This window comes from Vulpes lagopus, chromosome 21 (assembly GCF_018345385.1).
Source record: "Vulpes lagopus strain Blue_001 chromosome 21, ASM1834538v1, whole genome shotgun sequence".
Classification (NCBI taxonomy): Eukaryota; Metazoa; Chordata; class Mammalia; order Carnivora; family Canidae; genus Vulpes; species Vulpes lagopus.
Genome location: NC_054844.1, coordinates 5,493,216 through 5,520,997, shown reverse-complemented (window position 1 = coordinate 5,520,997; position 27,782 = coordinate 5,493,216). Strand labels below are relative to the sequence as shown.

The window sequence follows — 27,782 nt, the reverse complement described above, 5'->3', positions numbered from 1 at the left end:
TGAACAAAACGTGCCATGTTTATTTAACAGAATACAGTGATAATAAGTACATCCATACATACCAACATAGATAGAACTGCATGATATAATAAGTGAAAATAAAGAGTACAGATTGATGATATTTAGGTACGTTTTAAAAAACACTGAAGCAATACCATTGTCTTATGATCCTAGGTAAATCGTCAAGAATGGATGAAAATACATATAGACGCACCATGGTAGTGGCCTCTGCAGAGTACAAGAGGGGTATAGCACTGTGGGAACTAGTTAAAGGAACTTCACTTACATCTCAACGTGTTACTTCTTTAAAAAAAAAAATTTTTTTTTAAAGGCAGAAGGGAAAGTAATTATTTCTGGATGGTGAGAATTCTTCCTTTTCAATTCCCCTTTCAAGTTCTCACTTGTGGAGTCCTCGCTCTAGTGCTCAACCACGTGCTCTCTTCCAGCACTGGCAGGCAAGGAGCAGGGATGGACACACAGGTTAACTTTACACATGACTGACAAGCTGTCCAAAGTAAATTTTGACTATATGTGATTTTGGCCTTAACTGACATGCTTTAGTATTAATACTCTTGTAAGGTGAGACTCACAGCATTCATCAGCATGATAACTTAAAAGCAAACTACATGGAAAACACTCATTTAGACGATTTTTGAGGGGCCAACCTTGTGTACGAAATTCAGTTAACCAAAATCCCTTTTCTCCAGTGCCACCTGGTGGAAAAGAGAGGCAACTGTACCTACCACACAAACCCACAGTTGAGGAGTGAGGTTATCAGAACAAGGTTCTTTCCAAGGAAGCATCCCCCCCTTCCTTCTGAGGTTACCATGTAGTACACCAGTAACCACTTACTGACTTTAGAACCTTCCCCAAACTAAACTCTTCAGCCTATAAATCAGATGAGAAAGACCTGCTCCTTTATCTTCTTTTGAAAAGAGATTCTTTAATGTTTCTTAGTCAAATGATGCTTTCCATTCTTCCTCACCAGAAAAACCTGCAACCATAATATCCATTCATCCACATTTCAAACCCAATACAGTAAAAAATTTCAAGTTGATTTCTATATTAAAAATTTTAGTGTCATTTTGCTTTATATAAAACTGAGGATGGTTAAGAATTTTTAATTTAAAGGACTTCTAAAATACAATATGTTCTCCCTATAAATATTCAATGGGGATTATAAATAGTACCTTCTTTTCCTTCTTTTAAAGCACTGGGTGATATAGTAAAAAACATACAGCATCTTACCAAGAGCCAATAGAATAGGCTAGATTTTTCAGATATTAAAGTATCAACATAAAGAAAACGAAAAAACATAGTTATGAGGTCGTGAATCCCTCAATTTGCAATACTGAATTCCTCAATTCATTTACAATCCAGAGACGTAACTGAACAGGGCAGTAAAATTACTTTGGAAAATGCCAACTGTACTCAAGACAAAATAAGTCAATCCTAAGTGGTTTCCATTAGTGTTCTCTGTGGCCATGATTCCATTCAACCTTTATAACTGCTGTAATTGCTTTTTAACTGTTTCCAAGTCAGCACTAGCAGAGGATGGAAATAAAGCCAAAGGCACTCCCTCAAAAGTTCAAAATTGCTAGATTTGGATGTCAATTTACATTTTAGTGAGTGTCGGTCACTCCATTCAGATGATCCTGTAGGTACATACAAACACACTGAACTGTTGGCTTCACTTCTCTTCCTTCCTCAAAGTTTATGATAAAGAGACTAATCCCTGTATTGGGACTGACCAACATAAATTCGGATTTGTTCAGAGTTGTGGGTAAGGAACACTTAAGGTCAGTTAGAAAATAATTAAACAGGCTTTTCATGTAAGCGCCGTGACTAACAACTAAGACATTGGCGACTAATCCTGGTGCAGCACTGTCTGAATTAGATTCAGGGGCACACGTTTTTCCTAAAGGAAATATCTCTGCTAGAGAAGTTTCTAGAGAGTTGCTTGGAGCTCCTTGGGAACACTGTTCGTTTTGACTCGCTTCTCTCAGGATCAGTTGACAGAGAATATCGAAAAAGTCTTTTCCACGCATTTTCACCTACAAGAGAAGAAATTAAAATAAAGTGACATTAATGATTGCCTTAAAACATAAACATAAAACACAAGTGACTGGATTTTTCGAATATGTCAATGTAGGGATGACATAAGCAGTAGAATTCTGTTTGTTAATTGATCAGCAGTAAAAGCCTCTACCATATTTCTGGAGTGATGGAAGCACATTGGGGAACAAAGAAGAGTAAGACACAATTTCTAATTCTTTCCTTCAAAGCACTTACAATCTAGTTAGGGCAATTTACAAGTAAAAAAGAAGCCCATAAGAGTGTTAACTATGAAACTACATCTAGAGCAATCAGTCTGGTTAGAGCAACCACCAACAAGGATAAAAAATCTTGCCTTTACTGAGCTAATAGCCTTTACAAGAAAATTATGAAAATAAAAAATAGGGGGGGAAAATCCCCAATAATGCAATCCAAAAGCAGAACACTCCAACGAAATGCAAGTGCGGTGATGAGATCACTTACAGAGTGAAAGATGAGAGAGGAGAGGCCTGAAGATTTCGAGTTTTGAACTGTTTTGCCTCCCACTCTCCTTGAGCAGCACCGCACTCGCTCTCCTGCCTACCACTACCACTGCTAAAGTTACTGCTTCAGATTCAAAGACTTTTCTTCAAGAATCATCTAATAACACACGTACTTTAAATCCAGTATTGGGGGGATCCCTGGGTGGCGCAGTGGTTTGGCGCCTGCCTTTGGCCCAGGGCGCGATCCTGGAGACCTGGGATCGAATCCCACATCGGGCTCCCGGTGCATGGAGCCTGCTTCTCCCTCTGCCTGTGTCTCTGCCTCTCTGTGTCTCTGCCTCTCTCTCTCTCTCTCTCTCTCTCTCTCTGTGACTATCATAAATAATTAAAAATTAAAAAAAAAAAAATCCAGTATTGGCAATGACTGCCAACTTAAGAGCAAATAAGAAAGACAGCTTAAAAAGGAAAAATGAACACATTGTGCAGAGTTGTTTTATGAACCAGACAACTTTCAAACTGCTTAGCTAAGATTTAGAGACATCCCATTTACAAAAGAAACCCAATTTTACCTACTCTGATGTTGGCAAGTTCATCCACGGAGCAACTCACCCCGGGCTACGCACCTGGTCTAAGGTCTCTCCTCCAGGTGGTGTGAATACAGGGCATTCTTCCCCAGCTGCTTTGGCCATTGCCCTTAGCTCACTTAGGGCCTTGCCTTCTGCAACCCCATATTTCTGCAAGGGCCAAATAGACAAAAGTGCCTCAAATGAATTTGTAAAAAGACAACTGAGTACATGCTTGTGGCAAAAACTGGAGCACTCTGGCAAGACACTTGGTTTCCTTCCACTCACTTTATTTTTAAACTGATAATGAGAACATACTCCGTAGAGGCTGCAAACCCTAGAAAATTCAGTTAACATCTTACATTGTACACTGTGTCCAGACAGGTTCTATGGAACACACTCAAGTAGATGGTGGGTGGAGCTTTACTGGACAAATACAGAGATTTGCACAGACTGCAGGGCCACAGACTAATATGTGAAGCACACCAAGTCAGCCACTTCACATTCATACATACTGTCTCATTTGATCCTAATAACAGCACTGTGAGATGGGTATTTTCATCTCTATATCTATAAATGGGAAAGCAGAGTTTCAGAGAGGTTAAGCAACTGGCCTGTATTCCCAAAATCAGCAAAGTTGAAATTCAAACCCATATATGTGTGTTTTCAAAGCTCATTAGCTCTTTAGATTGATAAAGACTGAGCCATAGCAAAGGACACAGAAGTCACAAAAGAAATACAAATGACCAAAAAAACACAAGATATCTACCTCACCAAGAATCCATAAAAGTGAAAATTAAGATGGCACCTTGCAGGTGCTATTAAACTAGAGGACCAAGAAGACTACCAACAGCTAGAGTTTACATGAGAAAAACTTTCTCCTATCTTATTCGTGGAAGTATAAACTGGCACAACTTTTCTGAAAGGAAATTTAGCAATATACAAGGCTTTAAAAAAAGTATATATTCACCAATTCCACTTCTAGGAAACGTATTAGGTGTATACAGAATTGATTACAAAGAGGTTTATTTTAACATTATTTACATTAGTAGAAAATCTAGTCACAACCTAGGTATCCACCAGTAGTAGCTATGTAATATCCATGTATTGGAATAATACAGTCACTAAGTGATCATATCCATGTACATTTATTAGCACTGAAAAACAGAGGAAAAAGCTAGTTAAAAAACAACACATATAGAGGTGCCTGGGTGGCTTAGTCAGCTGAGTGTCTGACTCTTGGTTTCACCTCAAATCATGATCTTGGGGTCATGAGATTGAGCTCTGTGTTGGGCTCCACACTCAGTGGGAGGGAGGGGGTCTATTTGAGATTCTCTCCTTTTCCCTCTGCCACTCCTCCCACTTGTGCTTGCTCCCTCTCACTCTTTCTAAAACACATAAGTAAATCTTAAAAAAAAAAAAAAAAAAAACACAGAGGTACATTTAGAAAAATGTGAACACAATCAGACTGATAGACTAACAGATGAACATGAAAAGAAGTCAAGAGAACACATACCAAAATGTTCACAGTATTTGTGCATGGTAAACATTTTAACTGTATTTTTCCCCAAACTGTTCTTACTTTTAATTCCTTACAATGATAACAGATTACTTGCATAATAAAATCTTTATAGAGATGTATCATTGCTTATGGCTTACACTGATGATGCCCCAAAATTCTACCACCACCAGACAGAAGTCCAACAACTAAATGTTATTTTTTTCTAAGACCATATGCACATTTGTCAGATGCTCTTCCAATTCTCAAGTTCAAAGTCTTTCAGCCTCATAACCGGAACAACCTCTATCATAAAGGAGAATGTTAAAAATTACTTGGTTTGTTTTCTCAGGAATGGAGACATCCATTCATTAAATATTCCAAATGCTATGCTGAAACACATCGGGCCATGAGGCCAGAGCAGAGAAGAGACCAGGAGTCTGCAGCTCCCCATCCTTGCTGAGACTGCAGGGTGGTGGGGTACTACCCTAGAACAGTAGGGGAAGAATGTCGTAATGGAAAGAACTACTGGACACAGACACACACAGCAGAGATGGCTAATCTGCATTTGCGGGGCTGCAGAAGCCAAAGCCCTGGGGTTGGAATGGAAGCCAGCCAGGTTTGGAGAGTATGTATTCCAGATAGAGTGGAGCACAGATTCGGAAGTTCAGTGAGGCAGGAGCACAAGGTGTTTGGGCAACACTGAGAAGATCCATGAGAGGCCTATCACCAGTGGTCCAGAACATGGAACCCAGGGCCACATGGCCTTAATTTGAATCTGAGCTGTGCCATGTACTGGCCTTAGGACTCTGGGCATGGACTTGACCTCGGTGTGCCTTGCTTTCTACAACTGTAAAAACAGGTTTCTAAATCTTCACAACATCAGCATGCTGTGAAGATTAACAAACCCGCAGGGTTTGGAGCAGGGCCAGAGGGTGGGGAGCGCTGTGCAAATGCTGGCTAATATTATTAAGGCTGGGCATCAAGCACAGGAGAGAGGAAGGAGGCAGAAGGCAGATGGAGGCAACAGATCATATCCTACAGCTGATAAGCCAAGCTGGAGCTTGGACAGGCTCCTGAAGGTAGAACAGAAACAGTGAACTGTTTTACACAGGTATGTAGCAACCACGTTTTCCAAAGAGTACTCTGGCAGCAGTATGAAGATGAGATTAGAAAAGCAAGCACCAGTCCAAAGACAGGAGAATCACTGTTCCCGGTGATCTAGGTGACAGAGAACACCAGATGCAGTTTAGGATGGCAGCAGTGGGTTGGCAGAGGGACAAGGGTTCAGGAACTACTACACAACAGCAAAAGTGACAAGATGGTAGGAGGCAAGGAAGTCAAGAATGTGTGGTTTGAGGAATTGGGTAAAGCAGGAGCCAGTTCCAGGAAAGGTGGGGTGTTCCACTGAGCTGGAAGTAGCTGTGGGGCACACATGAAGAAATAAAAAGTAGGTAGTTTGATATCTGAGCTTAGGCAAGAGATCCAAGCTAAAATATATATAAATATATGGAAATCAATTGAAATCACAGGAGAGGATGCTACTGAGGGAGAGAGAGCAGAGTGAGAACAGCCAGCCCATCCAATGACAATGCTCTCTCCCTACTTTGTGATGACAGGGCTCATTCAGCGCCCCACCCCTGAACTCACAATGCTTGTTTGGTTCAGAGGCACAGAGTGAGCCTTTCCAAGCAGGATCTCTGAGGAACTCTAGCATATATTTTGGACAAGAATAGAGAGAGAACACATGCAAGTCTGAAAAGCAATTCTTTAAAGATGCCCTAGCCATTCGATACTTCCATTCAGGTACAGAAGAAATCATAGGGCTGCCAGGTACATTAGCCCGCTTACAGGCCTGCATTGCAGAGCAAAACTACTGCTCTAGGAGGAGGTCTGGGATCAAATCTCAGATCTGAAATTGAGGTATGGCTTTAGCTAAATCACTATTTCAGCAAGATTCATTTCTGATACATAAGAGAGTCTACTAAAGCTTAAAATCAGGAAGTAGGACATGGAGGCTGAGAAGAGAACTTTGTACTTTTACCTCAAACTCTTCTCTACTAGTTCTTAATGAACAGATCTTGCTTTTATAATTTAGGATGCCTACCTCACACACATTTAATAATTAAATAAGATGCTATCTATGAGCATATGTAACAGCCAATCTCACATAGCAGGTTCTTAACATGTTAGCTGATTCCACATCCCTATCAAGAATGCACCAGATAAACTGAGGTGGTTTACTCATAATTTTTGGTGAAGAATATGTGTAAGTTATTACTTACTCTTTCTCGAAGTCTTGGATCATACTTTACTGTCAAATCTTTGCAAACTTTGCTTTTCTCCAAAATCCCACGCACAGTCTGAAAATGGAAAGACAACAGTTTCTTTTCTCAAAACAATAGTCATTCTGGCCAAAATGTCAAAATACATCATAGTAAAATTTAAAAGAACTAGGAATAATTTTCCTTTGTGAAAGTTGCCTCTCTTCTGTGCTGTTCCCCCTTTGTCTCTTCACATGGATTTGAGTATTTCCTTCTAAGGAAATACTGTCTTCTAGTTCAGATGTCAGCAAACTGCAGCCCATATCCAGACCATGGCTTGTTGTAAATGAAGATCTATTAGAACACAGCCACTTATGTATTGTTTGTGGCTGCTTTCATCATACAACAGCAGAGTTGAACAATTGTGATGGAGACCATGTAACCCATAAAACTTAAAATATGTACTATCTGGTCCTTTACAGAAAAGGTTCCAATTCATTAATTCTCCATTCAGGTGCAGCAATTTAAATTGCTGTTAAACCCATCTACTGAGTCTTAATTTCAGTTATGTTTTCCTCAGTTCTAGAATCCGAGTTTGGTTCTTGTACGTCACTTCCAGTTCTCTACTGTAATTTTCAATGTCATTTTTTAATCTATGCACTCAATATTCTATTTTATTTTTTAAAGATTTTGTTAATTTATTCATGAGAGACACAGGCAGAGAGAGAAGCAGGCTCCCTGTGGGGAGCCCAATGCAGGACTGAATCCTAGGACCCCGGGATCACGACCTGAGCTGAAGGCAGATGCTCAATCATTGAACCACCCAAGTGCCCTTCAACGGTTATTTTAAAGTCCATGTCTGGTGACCAGTTATCAAAGAACTCCTACAGCTGTTATGTTGTCTTTTATTTAGGCTCATTTTTGTTCATGTTCCCTTCTCTCCTGGTGTGACTGACAACAGACACTGTATTTGCAAATCCATAGAGATAATTTAAGTCCACAGTTTGCCTTGTTTTTTAATCCTTTCCACACAAATTAAACATTATCATCATTATGGCTGTCTGCTGTTAATGTTTGTTCACATTGATCTTTACTTTCACCACTGTGTGTGCTCACCAATCTTTTCTGAAACCAGAGCTCCCTTCTGGTTATTATTCTCCCTCTTCAATTACCCTTTCAAAGTTTCTTTATAACCTGTTCATCCGAAATAGGTCTTCACCTACACTCTAGAAAATGTTTTGCTGGGTATAAAATTCTAGGTTAGTCTCTATTATCGCTCGGTACATTAAAAATCTATATATATTACTGATACTGACAAGTTTGTTGATAGTCCATTAGTGGATGATGTTTGTCCTTATTCTTTGGAGTTTTGCAATTTTGTTATTTTAAGTGTAGATATGGGTTTCTTTTTATTTATTCTGACTGGGATTTATCACCCATTCCAGATCTGATAATATGATCTTCCAACAGTTCTGTAAAATCAACTATGGACATGGACTTCTTTGATCCCTTTCTCATTCTGAGGACACTAGACCTTATCATGTTCTTCATTTCTTTTAAACTCTCATATTTTTAATCTGTTTATTACATTGTGCTGTATGAGGTAAAGGCCAAAATTTCCTATTTTTCCATATGGGTAGTCCATTATTTCAGCACCTTTCATTGAAAAGAGTACCTTTCAAGTACTGGATTACTTCATACCTTTGTCAAAACCCAATTGATAAAAAAAGATTTGGACTCAGGGAAGATGGTGGAGTAGGAGGAACCTAAGTTTACCGCCTCCCAGGGATATATTAGGCAACATTCACATCAGTGTAAGTAACCCTGAAAATGACCCAAAGACTGACAGAACAAATTCCACAACTAAAGGTAGAGGAAGAGGCCACACTGAAGACAGTAGGAGAGGCAGAGACGTGATGGGAACCTAAATAGACCTACAGGCTATGTGCAGGAGGGAAGGAACCAAAGGCCTGGAGAAGAGAAACAGATCCTCACATAGGGAAGCCTGCATAGGGAAGACAAATCCCCCCATAACATTTGGCTTTGAAAACCAGAGAGTCCAAATTTTGTGAGTTCTTACTATCAGCGGGACTTAAAACCTGGAATTTAAAAAATCAATAGGCTTGGCTCTGGGAGAGCCTGGAGGGCAAGAGAAAGCTGAGTCCAAGTCCTCTAAGAAACAGCACAACAAACTGCTCAACAAGATACGGCACAGAAGCAGCAGTTTGAAAAATGCCTGGGGGGACTCTTGCGTGGCTCAGTGGTTGAGCGTGCCTTTGTCTGGGGATTCCGGATCCGGGATCTAGTCCTGCGTCTGGTTCCCCACGGGGAGCCTGCTTCTCCCTCTGCCTCTGTGTTTCTCATGAATAAATTAATAAAACCTTTTTAAAAAAATTCCTGGGGCATGCAGGAGGGAGAGTTATTCACTCATCTCAGAGCATGTCCAGAGGGGCAGCAGTCACAGGAGACTCCTCTAGGAACAAGGGAGCTGACACGCATCATTTCCCTCCCCTGCCCCACAGCATAAATACATGGCTGCCTATAGGAATCAGTGAGGCAGACATTCACTACCTAACTTGTTAACAATGCCACCCTGCCCTCCAGCACCTCATGGACCACCCCCTCCCTCCACTACACTGTTGACCTAGCCCATACACGGTGGTGTCACAGGCCTGGCCATGTGCAAGTAGCCCCTACAGTGGCCGGTAACACTCCAAAGTGACTCTTGCCCTGGGAGAGGAAAAACTAACCCCACACAGGAGTCAGACTACAGGCCCTGCCCATCAGTGAAAACTTCTTGGAGGACAACACAGGGCAACTGCCCTGCAGTTTAGTGCTGTCTCAGCAAATCCCAGTTGAGACTCACCTCTAGCCCATGGTAGCCCCAGAAGGGCCCCCTAACATCACAGGGACCAAACCCCGCCCACGACAAAGACACAATTAGACCGAAAGCAAAGTCGCTCAGCCACAACATCACACAGGAGACACCCCTGAAGCGCCAGGTTCCAATGAACAGGGCACACTGCACCGCAGGGCACTATAGGACTTCTTCATAAGGCCACTACTTTCAAGAGCAGGAGACATCACTGACTTTCCTAACACACAGAAACAGACACAGCGAGTTACAAAAATGAGGAGACAGGAATATGCCCCAAAATCACAGCAAGAAACCTAAGTGAAATGGAGAGAAGTAATATGTCTGATAGAGAATTTAGAGTAATGCTCAAATAGATACTCCCTGGAGTTGAGAAAAGAGCGGAGGACATCAGTGAGACCCTTAAACACCAAGAAAAAAAAAGAATCAATCAGACATGAAGAACCCACAAAATGAACTACTGGGACTCATCAAGATAAAAAGCTTCTGCACAGCAAAGGAAACAATCAACAAAACTAAAAGGGAGCTTATGGAATGGGAGTAGATACTTGCAAGCGACATATCTGATAAAGGATTAATGTCCAAAATCTACAAAAGAACTTTCATCAAACTCAACACCCAAAACACCACCCAGTTAAGACATGGGCAAAAGACATGAACACTTTTCCAAAAAAGACATCCAGATGGCAGACACATGAAAAGATACTCAATATCACTCATCATCAGGGAACTACAAATCAAAACCACATGGAAACAAATTAAAATGAAAACACAATGGTCCAAGATTTTCCTTTGGGACACAGCAAAAGCTACTCTAAGAGGGAAGTTTATAGCAATACAGGCCTTCCTCAAGAAGCAAAAAAATCTCAGATAAACACTAACTTACACCTAAAGGAACTTGAACAAAACCTAAAACCAGCAGAAGGAAGAAAATTATAATAAAGAGCAGAAATAAATGAAGTAGAAACTAAAAAAGAATAGAAAAGATCAATGAAACCAAGAGCTGATTCTTTGAAAAGATCAATAAAACCTTTAGTCAGACTCCTTTAAAAATAATAAAAAGAGGACTCAAAAAGACCAATGACAAAAACAACAACAAAACAACAAACCAATGGAAAAAATAATCTACAACAACCTGACCATATTAGTATGGGTCTATTTCAGGTCCCTCAATTGAAACTCTTCATTTTCCTTTAAAGATCATTTTATTTATTTGAGGGAGAGTGAGAAAGAGAGAACACATGCATGTGAGCATGAGTATACATGAATGGGAGAAGTGACAGAGGGAGAGAATCTCAAACAGATTTCCCTCAGTGTAGAGCCTGACAAGGGGCTCAATCCCATGACCCATAAGATTATGACCTGAGCCAAAATCATGAATCAGATACTTAACCAACTGTACCACTCAGGTGCCCCCATTTTTCCATTGTTAGTCTTCTTTCTTCTTTAATTTTGTAATTTGTTTCTATGACTTCATGTTCATTGACCTCTTCTTTATCAGTGTCTAATCTGCTGGTAATCCCCTCCTGTGAAATTTTCATTTCAGAATACTATATATATTTTTTATCTCAAGAAGATGAATTTGGTTCTTTTTATATCTTCTATTTCTTTCCTCATTTTGTTCCTTTGAGCACAGACCAGCCTCACTATTCAGGTGTGATCTAACAAAATCTCTCCAACTTGCATGGTAGGAACTCAAATCAGTCCCAACCTGTGTGAGCCCTTGAAACTGACTGGCTTCTGGCTCCTCTAGGGAGAGCAATTGTTCTCTCCCTAGCAGTTATGTTTTATATCTGGCTTCATGCATTTTCACCTACACATATGCAGAGTCTAGTCCACCAAGATTTCAGGGGATCCCTCTAGGTATTTCTAGAGTTCTTTCCCTATGCAGCTCCCTCTTCCAGCACTCTGTCCCACAATCCTTACTTAATCTCCCCAAATTCCAAGCATATCTCTTCAACTCACTGAGATGACTGGCTCTATTTGCCTTCTCCAAGCAGCACTGGGAAATTGCTTCAGGTGGAACACCAGGGCAATCCAAGGGTTCACCTCATTTGGGGATCACAGGCCCACACTGTCTAAAGTCCAATGTCTGCAAACAGCTGTTTCACAAATTTTGCCCTGTTTCTCTAGTTGCTTATGCAGGGTGACTATATTCCAACCCTGTTATTCCCTCATGGGCAATTATTCCCTCCACTGAGTCTTTAGACATTTATTTGGTTCCTTTTTAATTCACTGGGGTCATTTTTATAGTAATCTGTTCCTTAAAGATATTCTAAACATGTCTTTTATTTCTTTACAGTTACATAGTTGTTTGCTTTTTTAACAGTGTCTGGATGCCAACATTTGATGTTTGTAATGGGTTAAATTCCCCCATCTGGTGTTTCTGCTGACTCTTCCTCATTAACCTTATCTTTTTAAAGATATTTTGTTAGACATTTTCCCCAATCTACTTTAATTTAAAAATTACCAAAATAAAAGTACAAAGTATGATGAAAAGAAAGTTCTGTTGGTGGAGGAAGAAGAGGATTGGAGATGGTACCTGCATGTGACTGAATTTCCTACAGACTCTGGAAGCAGTTTTCAAGGTAATAGCCACGGAGACTTTAACTCTAAAGAAAACCTTGACTTCAAACATACCTGCTTTGTCCTCATGAGGTCACTGGAGAAAACATGAGTAAACTTCACATTATTAAGAAATATGCCAGCAGCAGCAGCTTGTTTAAATCCAGTTTCTGAAAGGGGCTCATCTACTCCTTGTCCTGTGGTAGTAAGAGAAGGAACAGTAACATTCAAATATAAATACAACACATGCAAATAAATCACATGTAAAAAAATATAAACAGAATTTATCTACATTTTATTAAAAGATTTCCTTGGGTACTTTTCTATATAACTTTTCAAGCAAGTAAGATTAAGCTATAATCCCATAAAGGCTCAGGTATTCAAATGTTTCCCAAAAGAATGTCTAGTGGGAACTCGATGATGAGAATTCAGTTGTCTCCAGCTCTCCCCTCTCTCATGTCTGCTCACCATTTCATTAGCTGTATTTTATTAATGCTGGCTCTGATCTTAAGTTCTCAAACCAGGTGCTGCATTTCAAAGGTAGGATCCTCACCTAAAAAGTTGCCCTTATCTCCACTGCCCAAATGTGCAATATTGTATTATTTCCCCTCATCCTTGGTTCCTTTCATCCTTCCTTCCTTCTCTTTAAAAAACAAAAGAAAACAAAAAAACTTTGGAACCTTCATTTCAAGGTTAACATTTCTTAATGTTAAATAAACATTTAATGTCTGATTAAACATTCCAAAGGGTCCTCTTATTGCAAAAGAACTAAATGCATGTGTGTGTGTGTTGCTCACAAGGTCTAAGGAAAATCTCTACGAGGAAAAGCAAAGCCACCAAAATACCTGGAGCTGAAACCTGAATATTAACACTAAAAAAATGGAGTTGCCAGGGTATCAGCACAAACGCGGGGTTGGGGGGAGTCTCGCTGCATGGCACAGCAAGGTAGGTGGACTGAACTCACCACTCCCAGAAGCAAAAGATCCTCTAAGAAAGCTAGTGTAGTCTAAGGTCAGTAGTAAAATCAAATGCAAATTCACTTCAGAGCAAATCTGACTAAATACACACTAACAAGTTTCCATTCCAACGGGATTTTTTTTTTTTTTTTTTTTTAGAATTTACAAATTTATATAGTCTTTCCTATGAAAGAACAAAAACAAAAAACCAAGGGGTAAGAGAAAACTTCTCCACAAAGGCCTGACGAGTCTTGGGAGATCTGAGAAAACATATGTTCTGCCTATAAGCTAACAAAGCAAAATAATGATCAGTGCTTTTCGTAGGTTTGAGTGGGAGGCCTCAGTTCAACAATATCCCCTCCTAACCGAGCACTCCACGGGGGTGCGATCCTTCAGGGGCCAAACAGCAGGAGCGCCCTGCTGCTGCACCTTGCCTTCAGAGCAAGCCGAAGCAGAGTCTGCACTGCACTGCCAAAGAGACAGTGCCATTCAGTGCTCGGTTTCCAGCACTTAAAAGGGCCACGTTTCCCTTTAAAAAAGATGCCGAGTCAGAAAGAAAGAAAAGAGAGAAAAGAGAGAAGAGAAGAGAAGAGAAGAGAAGAGAAGAGAAGAGAAGAGAAGAGAAAGGATGGAAGGAAGGAAGGAAGGAAGGAAAAAGAGAGACAGAGAGAAAGAAAAGAAAAGAAAGAAAAGAAAGAAAAGAAAGAAAGAAAGAAAAGGGGGAAAAAGAGTTCTCTACTGCAGTAAAAATCTGAGTCACAGACAGCTGCTCTGAGGAGTCTGTGCCGGGGAAGTGCAGGGCCCCTGGCATGGACTCTACTTGGGCTCCTCGATCACACCTTTGCTGAGGTCTGTCATTTTGGGATATTTTACTTTTTTCTGGTCCAGCTCATTCTGAGCCCAAAGGAGTAGTTTCAGTAATTTTGCCAGCTTGGGTGTTGACTCACGATTTTCATAATCTAGGACAGCTTGGTTAACTTCACTCCATTTACACTCCATTAACAAGCACAAATAAGAGTTCAGTCAAAAACTTGACATACAAGAAAATAATCCACTGTGAATGAAAGGAGAAGCAACAAATAACAGACTCAGAATCATTTATTTATTTATACTTCAGACACTGAAATCAGCAGATAGACTATGAACTGAATAAAACATAAAAACAGAATCACAAAAGTAAGTAACAAGAAGCTATCAAGAACAACCAAAGAGCTTTCTAAAAGAACCAAACAGATCTTTTAATATTGAAAAATAGATTTGCTGAAGAGGGAAACAATCCTTCAGTGGATAAAGGGAGATCTAGTAACAGAAAGGCTTAATGAACTCAAAGACAGGGCTGAGGTATCATCCCACATGCAGCACAAAGGAGATGAAACACATCTCACATCTCTTAGAGACATGAAGGAGAGATTGGTATTCCTTAACATACATCTGACTGGAACTCCAGAAAAAAGAAAATGGAAGAGAGAAAATATGAAGAGAAAATGGCTGAGAATTTTCCAGAAATGACAGAAGACATAAATCTACAGATAAAACACAAAGCAGAATAAATTAAAAGAAAAAAAAATCCCTCCTAGATCTATTAAGGGAAACTACAGAATACCAAAATCAAAAGATTTTTAAAAGCAGTTGCAGAGAGAGACAGATTGCTAAGCATGGAACATGATTTGGCTGACAGAAGACTTCTTAACAGGAGCAATGGCAGCCAAAAAAACAGCACAATAATATCTTCCAAGTGCTAAGAGAACTGTCAGTCTAAATTGTCTAAGCTAAAAATGGTTGAATAGAATAAAAATAGAATTGTCTGGAATAGAAACAATTAAAACTATCTTTACCACCAACCAATCTGCCCTAGGGGCCCTTTCAAAGAAAATATTTCAGGAATGAAGTTCTGCGATGCAAAAGAAATGAGGAAAGAAACTGGTAAATATAAATATAAATATATATACATATATACCTAAACAATCCAAACAATCTAATAATCTAAATAATAAATAAAATAATAATGCCTATGTCATGTGGTTAAAAAAGGATAGGGCTAAGCTACTAAGCAATAGTCATGTAAGTTCTTTGTATTTTGGGGGGAACGGAGATATTGATATTACACTTCATTAGACATGAATGGTAAAAATATAAAAGTAACCATTGAAAGAACAGAAAGAGTTTATCATTCCAAAGCCAGTAGGGAGGGGAAGGGAAGAAAGGAGGAGGAGGAGGAAAAAGGAGAAGGAAGAGGAGGGAAAGGAAGGTGGGGGGAGGATGGAGAAGAACCAAAATCAGCCTCAAGCATTAATGAGGTAACACTTAAGACATCAGCACACAAAAAGGCTGAAAGGAATGCAAGAGAAAAACATACACCAGGCAAATTCCAAACCCAAAACAGCTGGAGAAGCTATATTACACTCAAAAATGCAAGACTTTATGACAAAAGTCTTAGGATTGTGAGGATTACTATAATCAATGATCCAATTCACTAGGAAGACAGAACAATTTTTAAATTTGTATATATGCCTAATAAAACAGTCTCTAACTATAATAAGAGCAGACATAAAGTACAAATTGATAGGATGTCAGGCACTAAACGATAAATTGCCCATCACAGTGGGCAATTCCACTCTCACCCATTAACTGATATTTCAGTCATGCACACAAATTAGTAAATTTATAAAATTAACAAAACATAGATTTGAACAGCAAAACAGAGGTCGATTATTTGACATATAACTCCAAGCCCAACAATTATAAAACAGATTTTTCTTGAGCATACAATAGATTTATAAACACTGACCATATTTACAGATTTCAAAAAGGCATCATCAAATAAATCAGCTTGTTGGAATATAAAATATAAGTGGCAGTCAATCATAAATGATGAACAAAAATGAAAAGCTCAGTCATTTGGAAATGTAAAAAACAGTTCTAAGTATTTCATGGATCACTGAAGAAATCATTAAGGGAAATGTAATAAGACACCTGGTGCTGAATACTTAACAAAATTACTGTCTATCAAAACTGTAGGTGCGCAACAAAAATGGTCCTTGGAAATATATAAGCCTTGAATGCTGTAACTTAAAGAACTAAGCATCTAACTGACAAAATCAGGAAAAAAAAACAAAGCAAATGTGAAAAACAGGTATGGCCACAAAAACTTTAATTCTTGCTTCACTGTCAGGTCTAATGAAAAGGAGACAGGTTAAAAAAAAAAAAAGAAAAGAAAAGGAGACAGGTGAGCAGTACTCAAGGATAGGGTGGTAAGGGACAGAAGTCCATAGGCTAATTTGGGTGCGGCCGCGCATGTCACTGGAACACAAAGGTTCAAATTCATCAGATTAGCTTTCAGAGGAGGGAATGGGTCACGCTGGGTATGAAAATCAGTTGCTGCGAACTCCAGATGTCCCTAACCAAAAGAAAACTACATGTTTTTATAATCACAGTGCAGAAATAGTGTGTCTGGCTGAGAGTTTACCCAAGATAGTCTTTAAAAGCTAGACTTACTGGATCAGAGGGAGATTAAAAGATCTGAATCCAAATTAGCAGAACAAGAGAGGAAGAATCTGTCCAGAATAAAATAACAATTCTGTGTGAGAAGAGGGATTCTTTTTAAACCTCTTCTTTGTTACTACTAAAAATAACTATCTTAGCAGAAAAATTCCATTAACACCAGCCAGCAAACTCCATGTTTCCAAATATGAAATCATTTTAAATCACAGCAGTTATATTTTAAGACCACTAGACCCAATATAACTGCTGAATCAGCTGACTGGGCCACTTTGAAGCTACCTATAAACATCTTGGAATCCTATTCTTTACATTCAGTTCACTTAAGAAACTTATTCCCTCTTGGTTACCATCTGTTCTGATCATATTTCTAGGGGCTATGACACTTTAATTCTCTAACGCTATTCACAATAGCTGCCCCCAGTCCACTCCCCTACCTCACCAAATCTGATTAACTCACATATCACACTGACACTGAAAGAGACAGCTAATATAAAATATACTAACCTTGAATTATCTTCTCCTTGTTGAATCTTGTTTCTCCACTAAAATAGAGTGGGGGGGGGGGGGTAGAAAAGCCTTTATTACCAAATTACGTCATTTTTGAAATGAGAAAAAAAAAAACCAATGAAAGGCAATGATACTCACAAAATAGCATATAATCTTGTAGTGTACTTTAATTTTTTTTTTTTATTTATTTATGATAGTCACAGAGAGAGAGAGAGAGGCAGAGACACAGGCAGAGGGAGAAGCAGGCTCCATGCACCGGGAGCCTGATGTGGGATTCGATCCCGGGTCTCCAGGATCGCGCCCTGGGCCAAAGGCAGGCGCTAAACCGCTGCGCCACCCAGGGATCCCCTGTAGTGTACTTTATAATCTAACCTGCAAACATAAAACTTGTTCTAAAGTGATATTTGCAATCATCTACGCTAAGAATTCCATACTGCCCCAAATTAAAATGTATAAATCATGGATCAATCAGAAATAAATTGTAAGTAAAAAATTCTATTAACAATATAGAAAGACAATTTTTATTAAGTAATCTTGTTTAAGTGTGTCGACTAAAACTCTTTACAAGCAGCAGGAGCAAACCATGAGTCTGTCTGTTGCTGGATTGGAATGAGCAAGCCCAAGGGAACTTGAACACAGTGGGAAAGAAGTACAGGAACCTTCAGATGCCCTGGCTTCTCTTAGTTCCTAGATCTCAAGCTGTTCCTCTTCGTAATGTTGACAACTATCTTGCAGACCACGCTGAAAAACTGAGATTTAAGTACTGGGTTTTTACGAATTAAAAAACCAAACCAAACCAATTTTGAAGCAACCACAAGAGGGAACAGACTAGACATTTTATCACAAAATAACCATCAATTGAGGCTGGAGGGGAAAAACGTGGAGGGGGGATTGCTACACAGACAAGAGCAGACAACAGGGTTTACCTGCAACAAAAACAACTGAATATATGAAAAGCTATCAAGAACTGAGTTGAAAATTCTTTGAGGCCTTTTATGCACTAAGTACAGTGCTAGGTACTGGAAACAGAGACACAAAGGACTGGTGGCAGCCTGGGAGAAAGGAGGTTGGCCTGTTCTGGTGTGGACACTAGATACAGAATTGGAAATGGTAGGTAAAAATAGTAAATGGGTTTCTTCAGATCAGGTTGTTTCCTCATTTGGTATCAAATGTCCACACTGATGTAGTTCTATGTCAATGAGAGGTGAAAATCCTTTCAAGTAAACTTCATTGCCATACAGCAGGCTGAGAACAAAACTGCTCTGGCTATATACTTAGGAGCTCGGTTAAGCTTGGGTGCCTCTGTTCTTTGTCGGTAAAATGGAAACAATGATAGCCCTATTTAAACATGACTCTTGGGGCACCTGGGTGGCTCTGTCAGGTAACCATCTGACTGGATTTCAGCTCAGGTCATGATCTCAGGGGCTCACTCAGGGGGTAGTCTGAGATTCTCTCTCCCTCAGTCCCTCCCCACCTGAGCCTGCACTCTAGGTCTCTCTCTAAAAATAAATAAATCTTCAAACAGGACTTTTGGGGTAACTGAATAAATACAGGTAAGTAAAGTGTTCATCACAGGTAAAGTGTTCAAACACTGCTCAGCTTTTAGTAAGCACTCAATAGTTCTGTTTATAGGTCATTTTTGGACAGAGCTACACAATCAGATTCAATTTAATGCATTTTAAATCTTGTAAACATGAAATAAACAACATAAACAAATAATATACCATAAAACCAATATTCAGGTAGCCACATCCAAGTTAATGGACCACCTCCAGCCTCCTAGACCTGGTCTCTTTCTGAACGCAATGTCCTCCCACTCCTAATGGATCCACTACTTGGGTGTTTATTTTTTAAAAGATTTTATTTATTTATTCATGAGAGACACACACACACACACACAGAGGCAGAGACACAGGCAGAGGGAGAAGCAGACTCCATGCAGGGAGCCCGATGTGGGACTCGATCCCCTTTCCCAGGATCACACCCTGGGCTGAAGGCGGCGCTACACTGCTGAGCCACCCAGGCTGCTCTACTTGGGTGTTTAGATGCCCATTTGCTTTGCCTTTTTTCATAGCTTTCCCACCCATGTATAGCATAGATTAGTTCCTCTGTTGTTGAAATTTATAACGAATTACTTCTTACTGTATGTAGTCGTCTGTGTTCCTTCTGTTCTTTGTTTGCGAGGGTGGCATACTACTTACATTCTCATTATTGTGTAATATGCTTAACAGTTTACTACAATGTATTTATATGTTCTATTGTTGATATTTACATTGTTTCAAATTTAGAGCCAAGCTGCTGTGAAGATGTTTGTACAGAGTGCATCAGGTTCTCTGGGCAGTGGTTCTCAAAGTGGCCTTTGAATCAGCATCACTGATTGATTTTGCCTGAGGACTTTTGGAAATGCAAATTCTCAGGCCTCACCCGAGATCCCTGAATCAGAAACTCAAGAGGTTGGGGCTCAGTTAATCTGTGTCTTAATAAACGTACCAGGTGATTCTGATGCACACTCATGTGTGAGAGCCCCTCGAGGGCTGGCAAATGACTCTTTTTGTAACTAGTCACACCTTCATAGTTCATATGTTGTTTATGGCTACTTTCACACTATAATAGTGGAATTGAGTGGTTCAGACAGAGTACATGGCTTGTAAACCCTAAACTGCTTCCTCTACTGAGCCACAGAGTATACAAACATTCAGCTTTATTAGATATTACCAAAGTGGTCATAGCAATTTACATTCCCCAGCAGCATCCCACATTCTCTCCCAACATTTAGTAATGTCAGAGCTTCCCATCTGTGCCAATTTGGCACTAGAACAGTTTGTCTCAATTTGATCCAAATTTGTATTTCTTTGATTACTGTGAAGGCTCATCACCCATACTCTGTTTGTTTTAAATAAAGAACTAGTTAAAAAATAACACAAAAGTCCTCACATGGAGTTGATTTACATAGATACAGAAAGAACTCCATCAGACCTTAGAGGAAATCACAAACCCAGGCCTCTGCCTGGGACCTTGTCCCTTGTTTACAAAAATAGTTGTTTGCCAACCTCTGCCTGGAGCAGTGGTTCTCACACTTGAATTTGTGTCAGAATCCCCTGGAGGGCTTATTAAAACATAGACTGCTGGACTTGACCAATATGTTCTCATTCTTCAAGACCTAACACAGAGAACCACCTCCGGTGGGAGCTTTCCCTCCCCAGCACCATTCCCCACCTAACTATCCTATTTACACATCCTAATGCTATACTCCCATTTTACCCAGCACCACTATTATAAGTTACCACCTGTATGCTAAGTAACTTTTTTTTAGTTGTGTGTCTACCCTGGCTACAGCTCCTTAAAGGCACAGCCAGAGGTTGCCTCGCCCTAACATACTTGTTACCTGGAGAAAATCCCAGGAAATAAGAGAACATCAGTGTACATACTCTACCGATGGAAGGCCATGGGGAAATACCTATCAAAATAACAAATCTATTTGCCCTTTGACCCAGCAACCCTATCACTGGAAATACTTGCATTCAGCCATATTTAAAACAACATCTGCTACAGTATCATTTCTAATAGCAAAAGATGGTAAATAACCTGTGTCCATTAATAGGGAACTAGTTACACTAACAAATAAATGGTGGTGTATCTACATAATGGAATACTATGTAACTGTGTCCCCCAAAAAGAGAGTGATTTGTGTAAAGATATGGAAAAATCTCCAAAATAAATTAAGGAGAAAAAGCAAGGTGCAGGATAATATTTTAAAACACCACCTTTTTAGAAAGGTGGGAAATAAGAATAAACATTTGGACTTGCACAAAACAGAAAAACAAAAAAAAACAAAAAACAAAAAAACATAGGATACATACATGACAAATGAAATTTCTCAGACCTATTTACTACTGATTTGCCAGTATTATCACCGTTGTGGTTAATATTTTTAAAAATGTCTTATACTCCAAGATTTATTCAGAAGCATACAAAACAGATGTGAAAGAGGATGTTAATCTCTACCAGTCAGACCGATAAAGCATCCAGGGCGATGATGAAGAAATTGTTCATTTCTAATACAGGAAATGGTTCCCAAACATTCGATTCATTTCCTGCCTCAGCCTCATATTCTTGCTGAGATCAAGAATAAAAGAACTGCTGTTAAACATAAGTAACATCCTCTTTAGATAGCAGCTTTGTAGCCAATTCAATTTCCAGCAAAATTCAAAGAACCCTCCCTATGCCAAGTTTACTTTTATACAGAAACCTCAAAAGCGTTTTGCCTATTTTATGACAATCACAGCTCTCTTGCTCATTTTATAAATTTAAAATCACGGATGAGGAGAAATTTAATAATTTTGCCAGTCCAGGTTTTTACAAATCAGATAAATTCGGCAAAGACAACTTTTGGTATGCTTGCTAAAAAGATAGCTTACGATTTTAATTCAATCTCAATAGCTGATGTGATAAGATACAGAATAAAAGATTTTATCATCAAAATGTCATACTGTAAAAAAACGGAATCCCAGTACTGGGATGGTTTTATAGTGGCACTGCCACACCATCCAACTATTTTTGGCAAAGGGAGAAAAAAAAATAGCTATGATATAATGAAGGATTTTATCAGCTATAAGTCAAGAGGGACTGCTGTTGGACATTAATTATTGTATTATTAAAAATCACTGGCATTCTACATTTTTTTTTGCCTTTAAATCCCTTTATAAATATTACAGAGCAGGAAACCTCAAAATAGAATTTTTTCGCCAAAATTTTCATAAATATTTAGTTTCACAGCTTTTATCAGCTTTATCCAGAGGTTTGTATAAATCCTTCAGGCAACTGTTTAAAGTTTGTTTTGGGAGTAGGAAAGGAAAGTAGGTGGCTCAAATAGTTTTACTATTAATCTACTTCCCCTAACCAAAGTTTGGCTTGTGATAGCGGCAGAGAAGGTGGAGAGAGCTGAAAGGTCAGAGGAATATATTTTGAAGGAGTCAGGAATAACACTACTCATTTTCAAAATCTGTGGTGTGATCCACTTCCAAAACAGAACGCCCGACTCTGCAAGAATCCAAATGCTTATGCCAAGAAGTGAAATCTTATGACCAGCCATTTATAGGCCCTACAAATATCCATCTTTCATTCTGCAGGTTATTATATTATTTCTCACTTCTAAAGAGATTTTATCTTGTTAGCTCTAATTTATATTCTTGTCTTTAGAAGTCACTTATAAAGCTTAATTTCCCAATCATATCCTTTTAAAGAATTCAAATATAATTGAAGAGTACTATTTGCCACAAGACAGAGACAAATCATAGGAAATTAGTACAGTTTGGGGCATGTTTTCAAAATAAGTATCCTTTAGTATGCATGGAAATGCAAAGCCCCACCTGATATTTAATCATGGATACAGCTTAATCCTAATTCCTCTCTACCAATTAATTCATTCAAAAATATGGAAGATTTTAAGGGCTTGTAACACAGAGACTTTAACTAGATATTGAGGGGGGGGAATGTAACACACCCAACACATGATATGTTTTCATTTACATAGGACATCTGTCCTAGGTGTAAACGTTCTTCCAATTCATCAACGGTAGTCTCAGAAAACAAATACCACAGCAGCATACCAATCCCCTATATTTTCATGAAAGTTTACAGGTGCCCTATTATTTATTGTGCTTGCTAAATGATCAAAACAATTACTGGCATTCAACAAAAAGTAACTGCCAACAGAGGTAGCGTAAGAAAAACAAATCAGTTTTGCTGTCAATAACTTTACTAATTCATCATCTAAGTCATTAAAAGTAAATTTAATTTAGTTAGTAAATTTCTTTCTAAGTTTTAAAAGCTAGCTAAAAATGGAAGTGAAATGAGATGGTTTTGCAGGCAACGAATTGCAACACACACAATATTTTAAGGGAACTGCAGCCTTTCGATCGGTTGTGTAAGTGATGGAAATGCTAATCTATATATATATTGGGGTTTTCAACAATGCCGTGCGCCACAAGTTCATAAGCAGTTACAGTTTAACAATATTAAAAGACTTGAAGTTTGAAATCTTCATATTCTATTTCAAAAATGATACATACCCACAAGCATGATGAAGGCAAACACACGTAGTAACAGCACAAGATTCATAAAGGATTTGGTCAAACCTAAATTGCATTTTACAAGCTTTCTTGCATTGTCTGAAGAGACACTTTTCAATAAAACTATCCATCTCTTTAAAAATACTGATCATGCCATCAGTTTCAAAGCATTTGACTATCTTAGCTATACAGAATCAAGTAACAGAAAAGGCCAGTGCTATTCCCAATATTATGCTAAATGACTGAATCTTGTGGATTTCATTGAATTACATTTAACTATAGTGATTATTATTAATCAAGTTTGCAATCATTTCTTTTCCTGAAAGAATCTTCTTAGCTTAGAGAACTCGGAAGGGGAAAGAGGGAGGACCCAGACAAAGCTAACCATAACCCAACCAATTATTTCAACACTTAAACTCCACTTTCCCACAAATAGAACAAAGCAAACTATTCTTATCACTCTTCCAATAATTATATTAGAAATAAAAAGTAGCCACTAAAATGGCTAGTGATATTCAAGCAATCTACAAACACTAGGTTTTAACTCAATAAATAGGAAGCATAAGAGTACAGTGGTTGAGAGGATGGGCTACAGAGTCATGCTTCTTTGGTTGAAATCCCAGTACCCCACCTAGCCATGTGACTTCAAGCAAGTTATATGCCCCCTGCATCTGTTTCCTCACCTGCTAATTGAGCAGTCCTCACCTCACTGGACTGTTGTCAGAATCCAATAACAATAGTGCCTGGTACACGATAATTTACAGCGACTGATTTCTAAATTGATTCCCCACAGGATTCCTGTAAGGAATCAATTTTTTAAATTGAGCCCTTTTTAAGAAGGAGGGGATAAAATCCAAATTCATATTAAATACTGTCCATTAAGAATCTAAATAGAGGCAGCCCAGATGGTTCTGGAGTTTAGCACCGCCTTCAGCCCAGGGCGTGATCCTGGAGACCCAGGAACGAGTCCCGCACGATCTTCCTGCATGGGGCCTGCTTCTCCCTCTGCCTGTGTCTCTGCGCACCACCCCATGAATAAATAAATAAAATCTTAAAAAAAAAAAAAAAGAATCTAGATAGACATCACCTTAAGTTCCAAGGGATGGTTTACCAGATTTCCTACAATTTCTCAGCTTCAATTACATGTCAAATACCCAGCTGCCTGAATCAAGGCATCCAGAAAGTGTTCTAACACTGGAAAAATGAGGGCTCTTGTTCCTGCTCTACCAGTGAGCTACATGACCTTAAATTAAATATATCATAAAATGGTCATTAAAGTATCCTATAAAATGGAGGGGTGAGGAGAGAAGAGAGAGAGTAACCCGATTTCTGCTTTAGTCCTCAAAATCCTGTGGGTCCTAAACGGTTAACTCTGATGATTCCCAAGATTATCCTCCTATAAAGAACTGGACAAAGATAGTTAAAGCCAGCTTGACCAGGTTAAGTCCTATTAGTATTCCCTGCGAGCTGCAGAAGTCAAAAATGGTATCTTATTTATCTGTTTAACCCAGTGCACTGGCAGGCAGTACCCATTCAAAATGCTGGCCTGAGGGATCCCTGGGTGGCTCTGCGGTTTGGCGCCTGCCTTCGGCCCAGGGCGCGATCCTGGAGACCCGGGATCGAGTCCCACGTCGGGCTCCCTGCATGGAGCCTGCTTCTCCCTCTGCCTGGGTCTCTGCCCCCCTCTCTCTCTCTCTCTCACTCTCTTTCTATGTCTATCATGAATAAATAAATACATAAATAAATCTTTTTTAAAAAGTGCTGGCCTGATAACACTATACACACAAATTGCGGACCAACTACATTTTTATTAGAGATCCTTAGAGAATTAGAAGTTATCCAATTCTTGAGATCTATTTCTCCGCCTCCATTGCGCTATACACTCTGCCCTTGCCGCCTTTAATTCTCACAGCAGTCCAGTGAGGTAGGCACTATCGCTACCCCATTTTATAGATGGGGTAACTGAGGTCCTAAAGCTTGCATCGGTTATTGGAAGCCCCGGTTTCGAGGCTCCTCCCAGCCAGACCGAACCCGGAGCGGGGGCCGGAGCCCGGATTCTAACCCAGGTCTATCTTGCTTGAAAAATCTGTGCTCTTAACCACCCTCAACTGCACTTTCCATTAACACTCGGCCAAAAAGCGTAAAGAAGGAAAACGATAAGAAACATGCAGACATATCAGCCTTTGGTTCCACCGTGTAAAGTTATGATAAAAATGTGTTGGGGGTGATACAGTCACCGGGGCGGAGGCCCTCTTCCTCCGCCAGCAATGTAATCTCCGGAGGGAAGAAATAAATCTCAGACCTGTGCCTGCGGCTGGCCGCCCGGTAAACCCGGGGAGACAGCAGGAGCGGCCAGCGGAAGGCGGCCGGCACCGCACGCAAATATCGGCCTGGGACCAGCTACCCAGCAAGTGGTTTAGGATCCACGGGGGAGCACAGAGCGGCGCCCAGATTAGTCCAGAGAAGAGGCTGCCTGTTGTCTTCAGCTTTAAGTCTGCCGGCCCAGCGGCTGCGCACCTTGGCCATCTAGTCCTGCAGACCTCAGTGTGCCCATCTGTACTTAGGACCGGCCAGCCTCGCTCAGCGGTGCGGGGCGTGGGGGCAAGAGGGGTCCAACCTGGCCTTCCCGGGGGGACAGCACGCGGGGGGGGTCCTAGCCGGCTCTCCCGGGAACAGCATGCGGGGGGGGTCCTAGCCGGCTCTCCCGGGAACAGCACGCGGCGGGGGGGGTCCTAGCCGGCTCTCCCGGGAACAGCATGCGGGGGGGGTCCTAGCCGGCTCTCCCGGGAACAGCATGCGGGGGGGGTCCTAGCCGGCTCTCCCGGGAACAGCATGCGGGGGGGGGGGTCCTAGCCGGCTCTCCCGGGAACAGCATGCGGGGGGGGGGGTCCTAGCCGGCTCTCCCGGGAACAGCATGCGGGGGGGGGGTCCTAGCCGGCTCTCCCGGGAACAGCACGCGGGGGGGGGGGTCCTAGCCGGCTCTCCCGGGAACAGCATGCGGGGGGGGGGGTCCTAGCCGGCTCTCCCGGGAACAGCATGCGGGGGGGGGGGTCCTAGCCGGCTCTCCCGGGAACAGCATGCGGGGGGGGGGTCCTAGCCGGCTCTCCCGGGAACAGCATGCGGGGGGGGGGGTCCTAGCCGGCTCTCCCGGGAACAGCATGCGGGGGGGGGGGTCCTAGCCGGCTCTCCCGGGAACAGCATGCGGGGGGGGGGGTCCTAGCCGGCTCTCCCGGGAACAGCATGCGGGGGGGGGGTCCTAGCCGGCTCTCCCGGGAACAGCATGCGGGGGGGGGGTCCTAGCCGGCTCTCCCGGGAACAGCATGCGGGGGGGGGGGTCCTAGCCGGCTCTCCCGGGAACAGCATGCGGGGGGGGGGTCCTAGCCGGCTCTCCCGGGAACAGCATGCGGGGGGGGGTCCTAGCCGGCTCTCCCGGGAACAGCATGCGGGGGGGGGGGTCCTAGCCGGCTCTCCCGGGAACAGCATGCGGGGGGGGGTCCTAGCCGGCTCTCCCGGGAACAGCATGCGGGGGGGGGGTCCTAGCCGGCTCTCCCGGGAACAGCATGCGGGGGGGGGGGTCCTAGCCGGCTCTCCCGGGAACAGCATGCGGGGGGGGGGTCCTAGCCGGCTCTCCCGGGAACAGCATGCGGGGGGGGGGGGTCCTAGCCGGCTCTCCCGGGAACAGCATGCGGGGGGGGGGTCCTAGCCGGCCCTCCCGGGAACAGCATGCGGGGGGGGGGTCCTAGCCGGCTCTCCCGGGAACAGCATGCGGGGGGGGGGTCCTAGCCGGCTCTCCCGGGAACAGCATGCGGGGGGGGGGGTCCTAGCCGGCTCTCCCGGGAACAGCATGCGGGGGGGGGTCCTAGCCGGCTCTCCCGGGAACAGCATGCGGGGGGGGTCCTAGCCGGCTCTCCCGGGAACAGCATGCGGGGGGGGGGGTCCTAGCCGGCTCTCCCGGGAACAGCATGCGGGGGGGGGTCCTAGCCGGCTCTCCCGGGAACAGCATGCGGGGGGGGGTCCTAGCCGGCTCTCCCGGGAACAGCATGCGGGGGGGGGGGGTCCTAGCCGGCTCTCCCGGGAACAGCATGCGGGGGGGGGTCCTAGCCGGCTCTCCCGGGAACAGCATGCGGGGGGGGGGGCCTAGCCGGCTCTCCCGGGAACAGCATGCGGGGGGGGGGTCCTAGCCGGCTCTCCCGGGAACAGCATGCTGTTCATGCGGGGGGGGGGGTGCAGGGGAGCGGGGTCAACGGCCTCTTCCCCCACTCTGCGGCAGTACTCACTGCCGGACGACGGTCAGCGCGAAGCGCGTCATCCTCCTGGCGCCCAGACGCGGGAAGCGAGGCCCCAGTCCCGCTCGCGTGCTCCGCACTCGCCCGCTGGCCGCTTCGCCGCACTGCGGGGCACCTCGCCCACACCACTTCCGCCAAGCCCCGCCGGCCGGCCGGCTC

At 42.0% G+C, this 27,782-nt stretch overlaps 1 protein-coding gene across 1 annotated transcript; it reads right to left on the bottom strand.

Moving 5' to 3' along the window:
* On the bottom strand, nt 1–27,782 carry TIGAR (TP53 induced glycolysis regulatory phosphatase). Its single transcript, XM_041736780.1, has 6 exons — nt 27,615–27,782; nt 17,264–17,301; nt 12,378–12,499; nt 6,884–6,961; nt 3,161–3,271; nt 1–2,054 (listed from the first exon to the last, which is right to left on the bottom strand). Exons 1-6 carry the CDS (start codon nt 27,644–27,646, stop codon nt 1,623–1,625), a joined length of 813 nt encoding a protein of 270 aa, XP_041592714.1. The 5' UTR covers nt 27,647–27,782; the 3' UTR covers nt 1–1,622.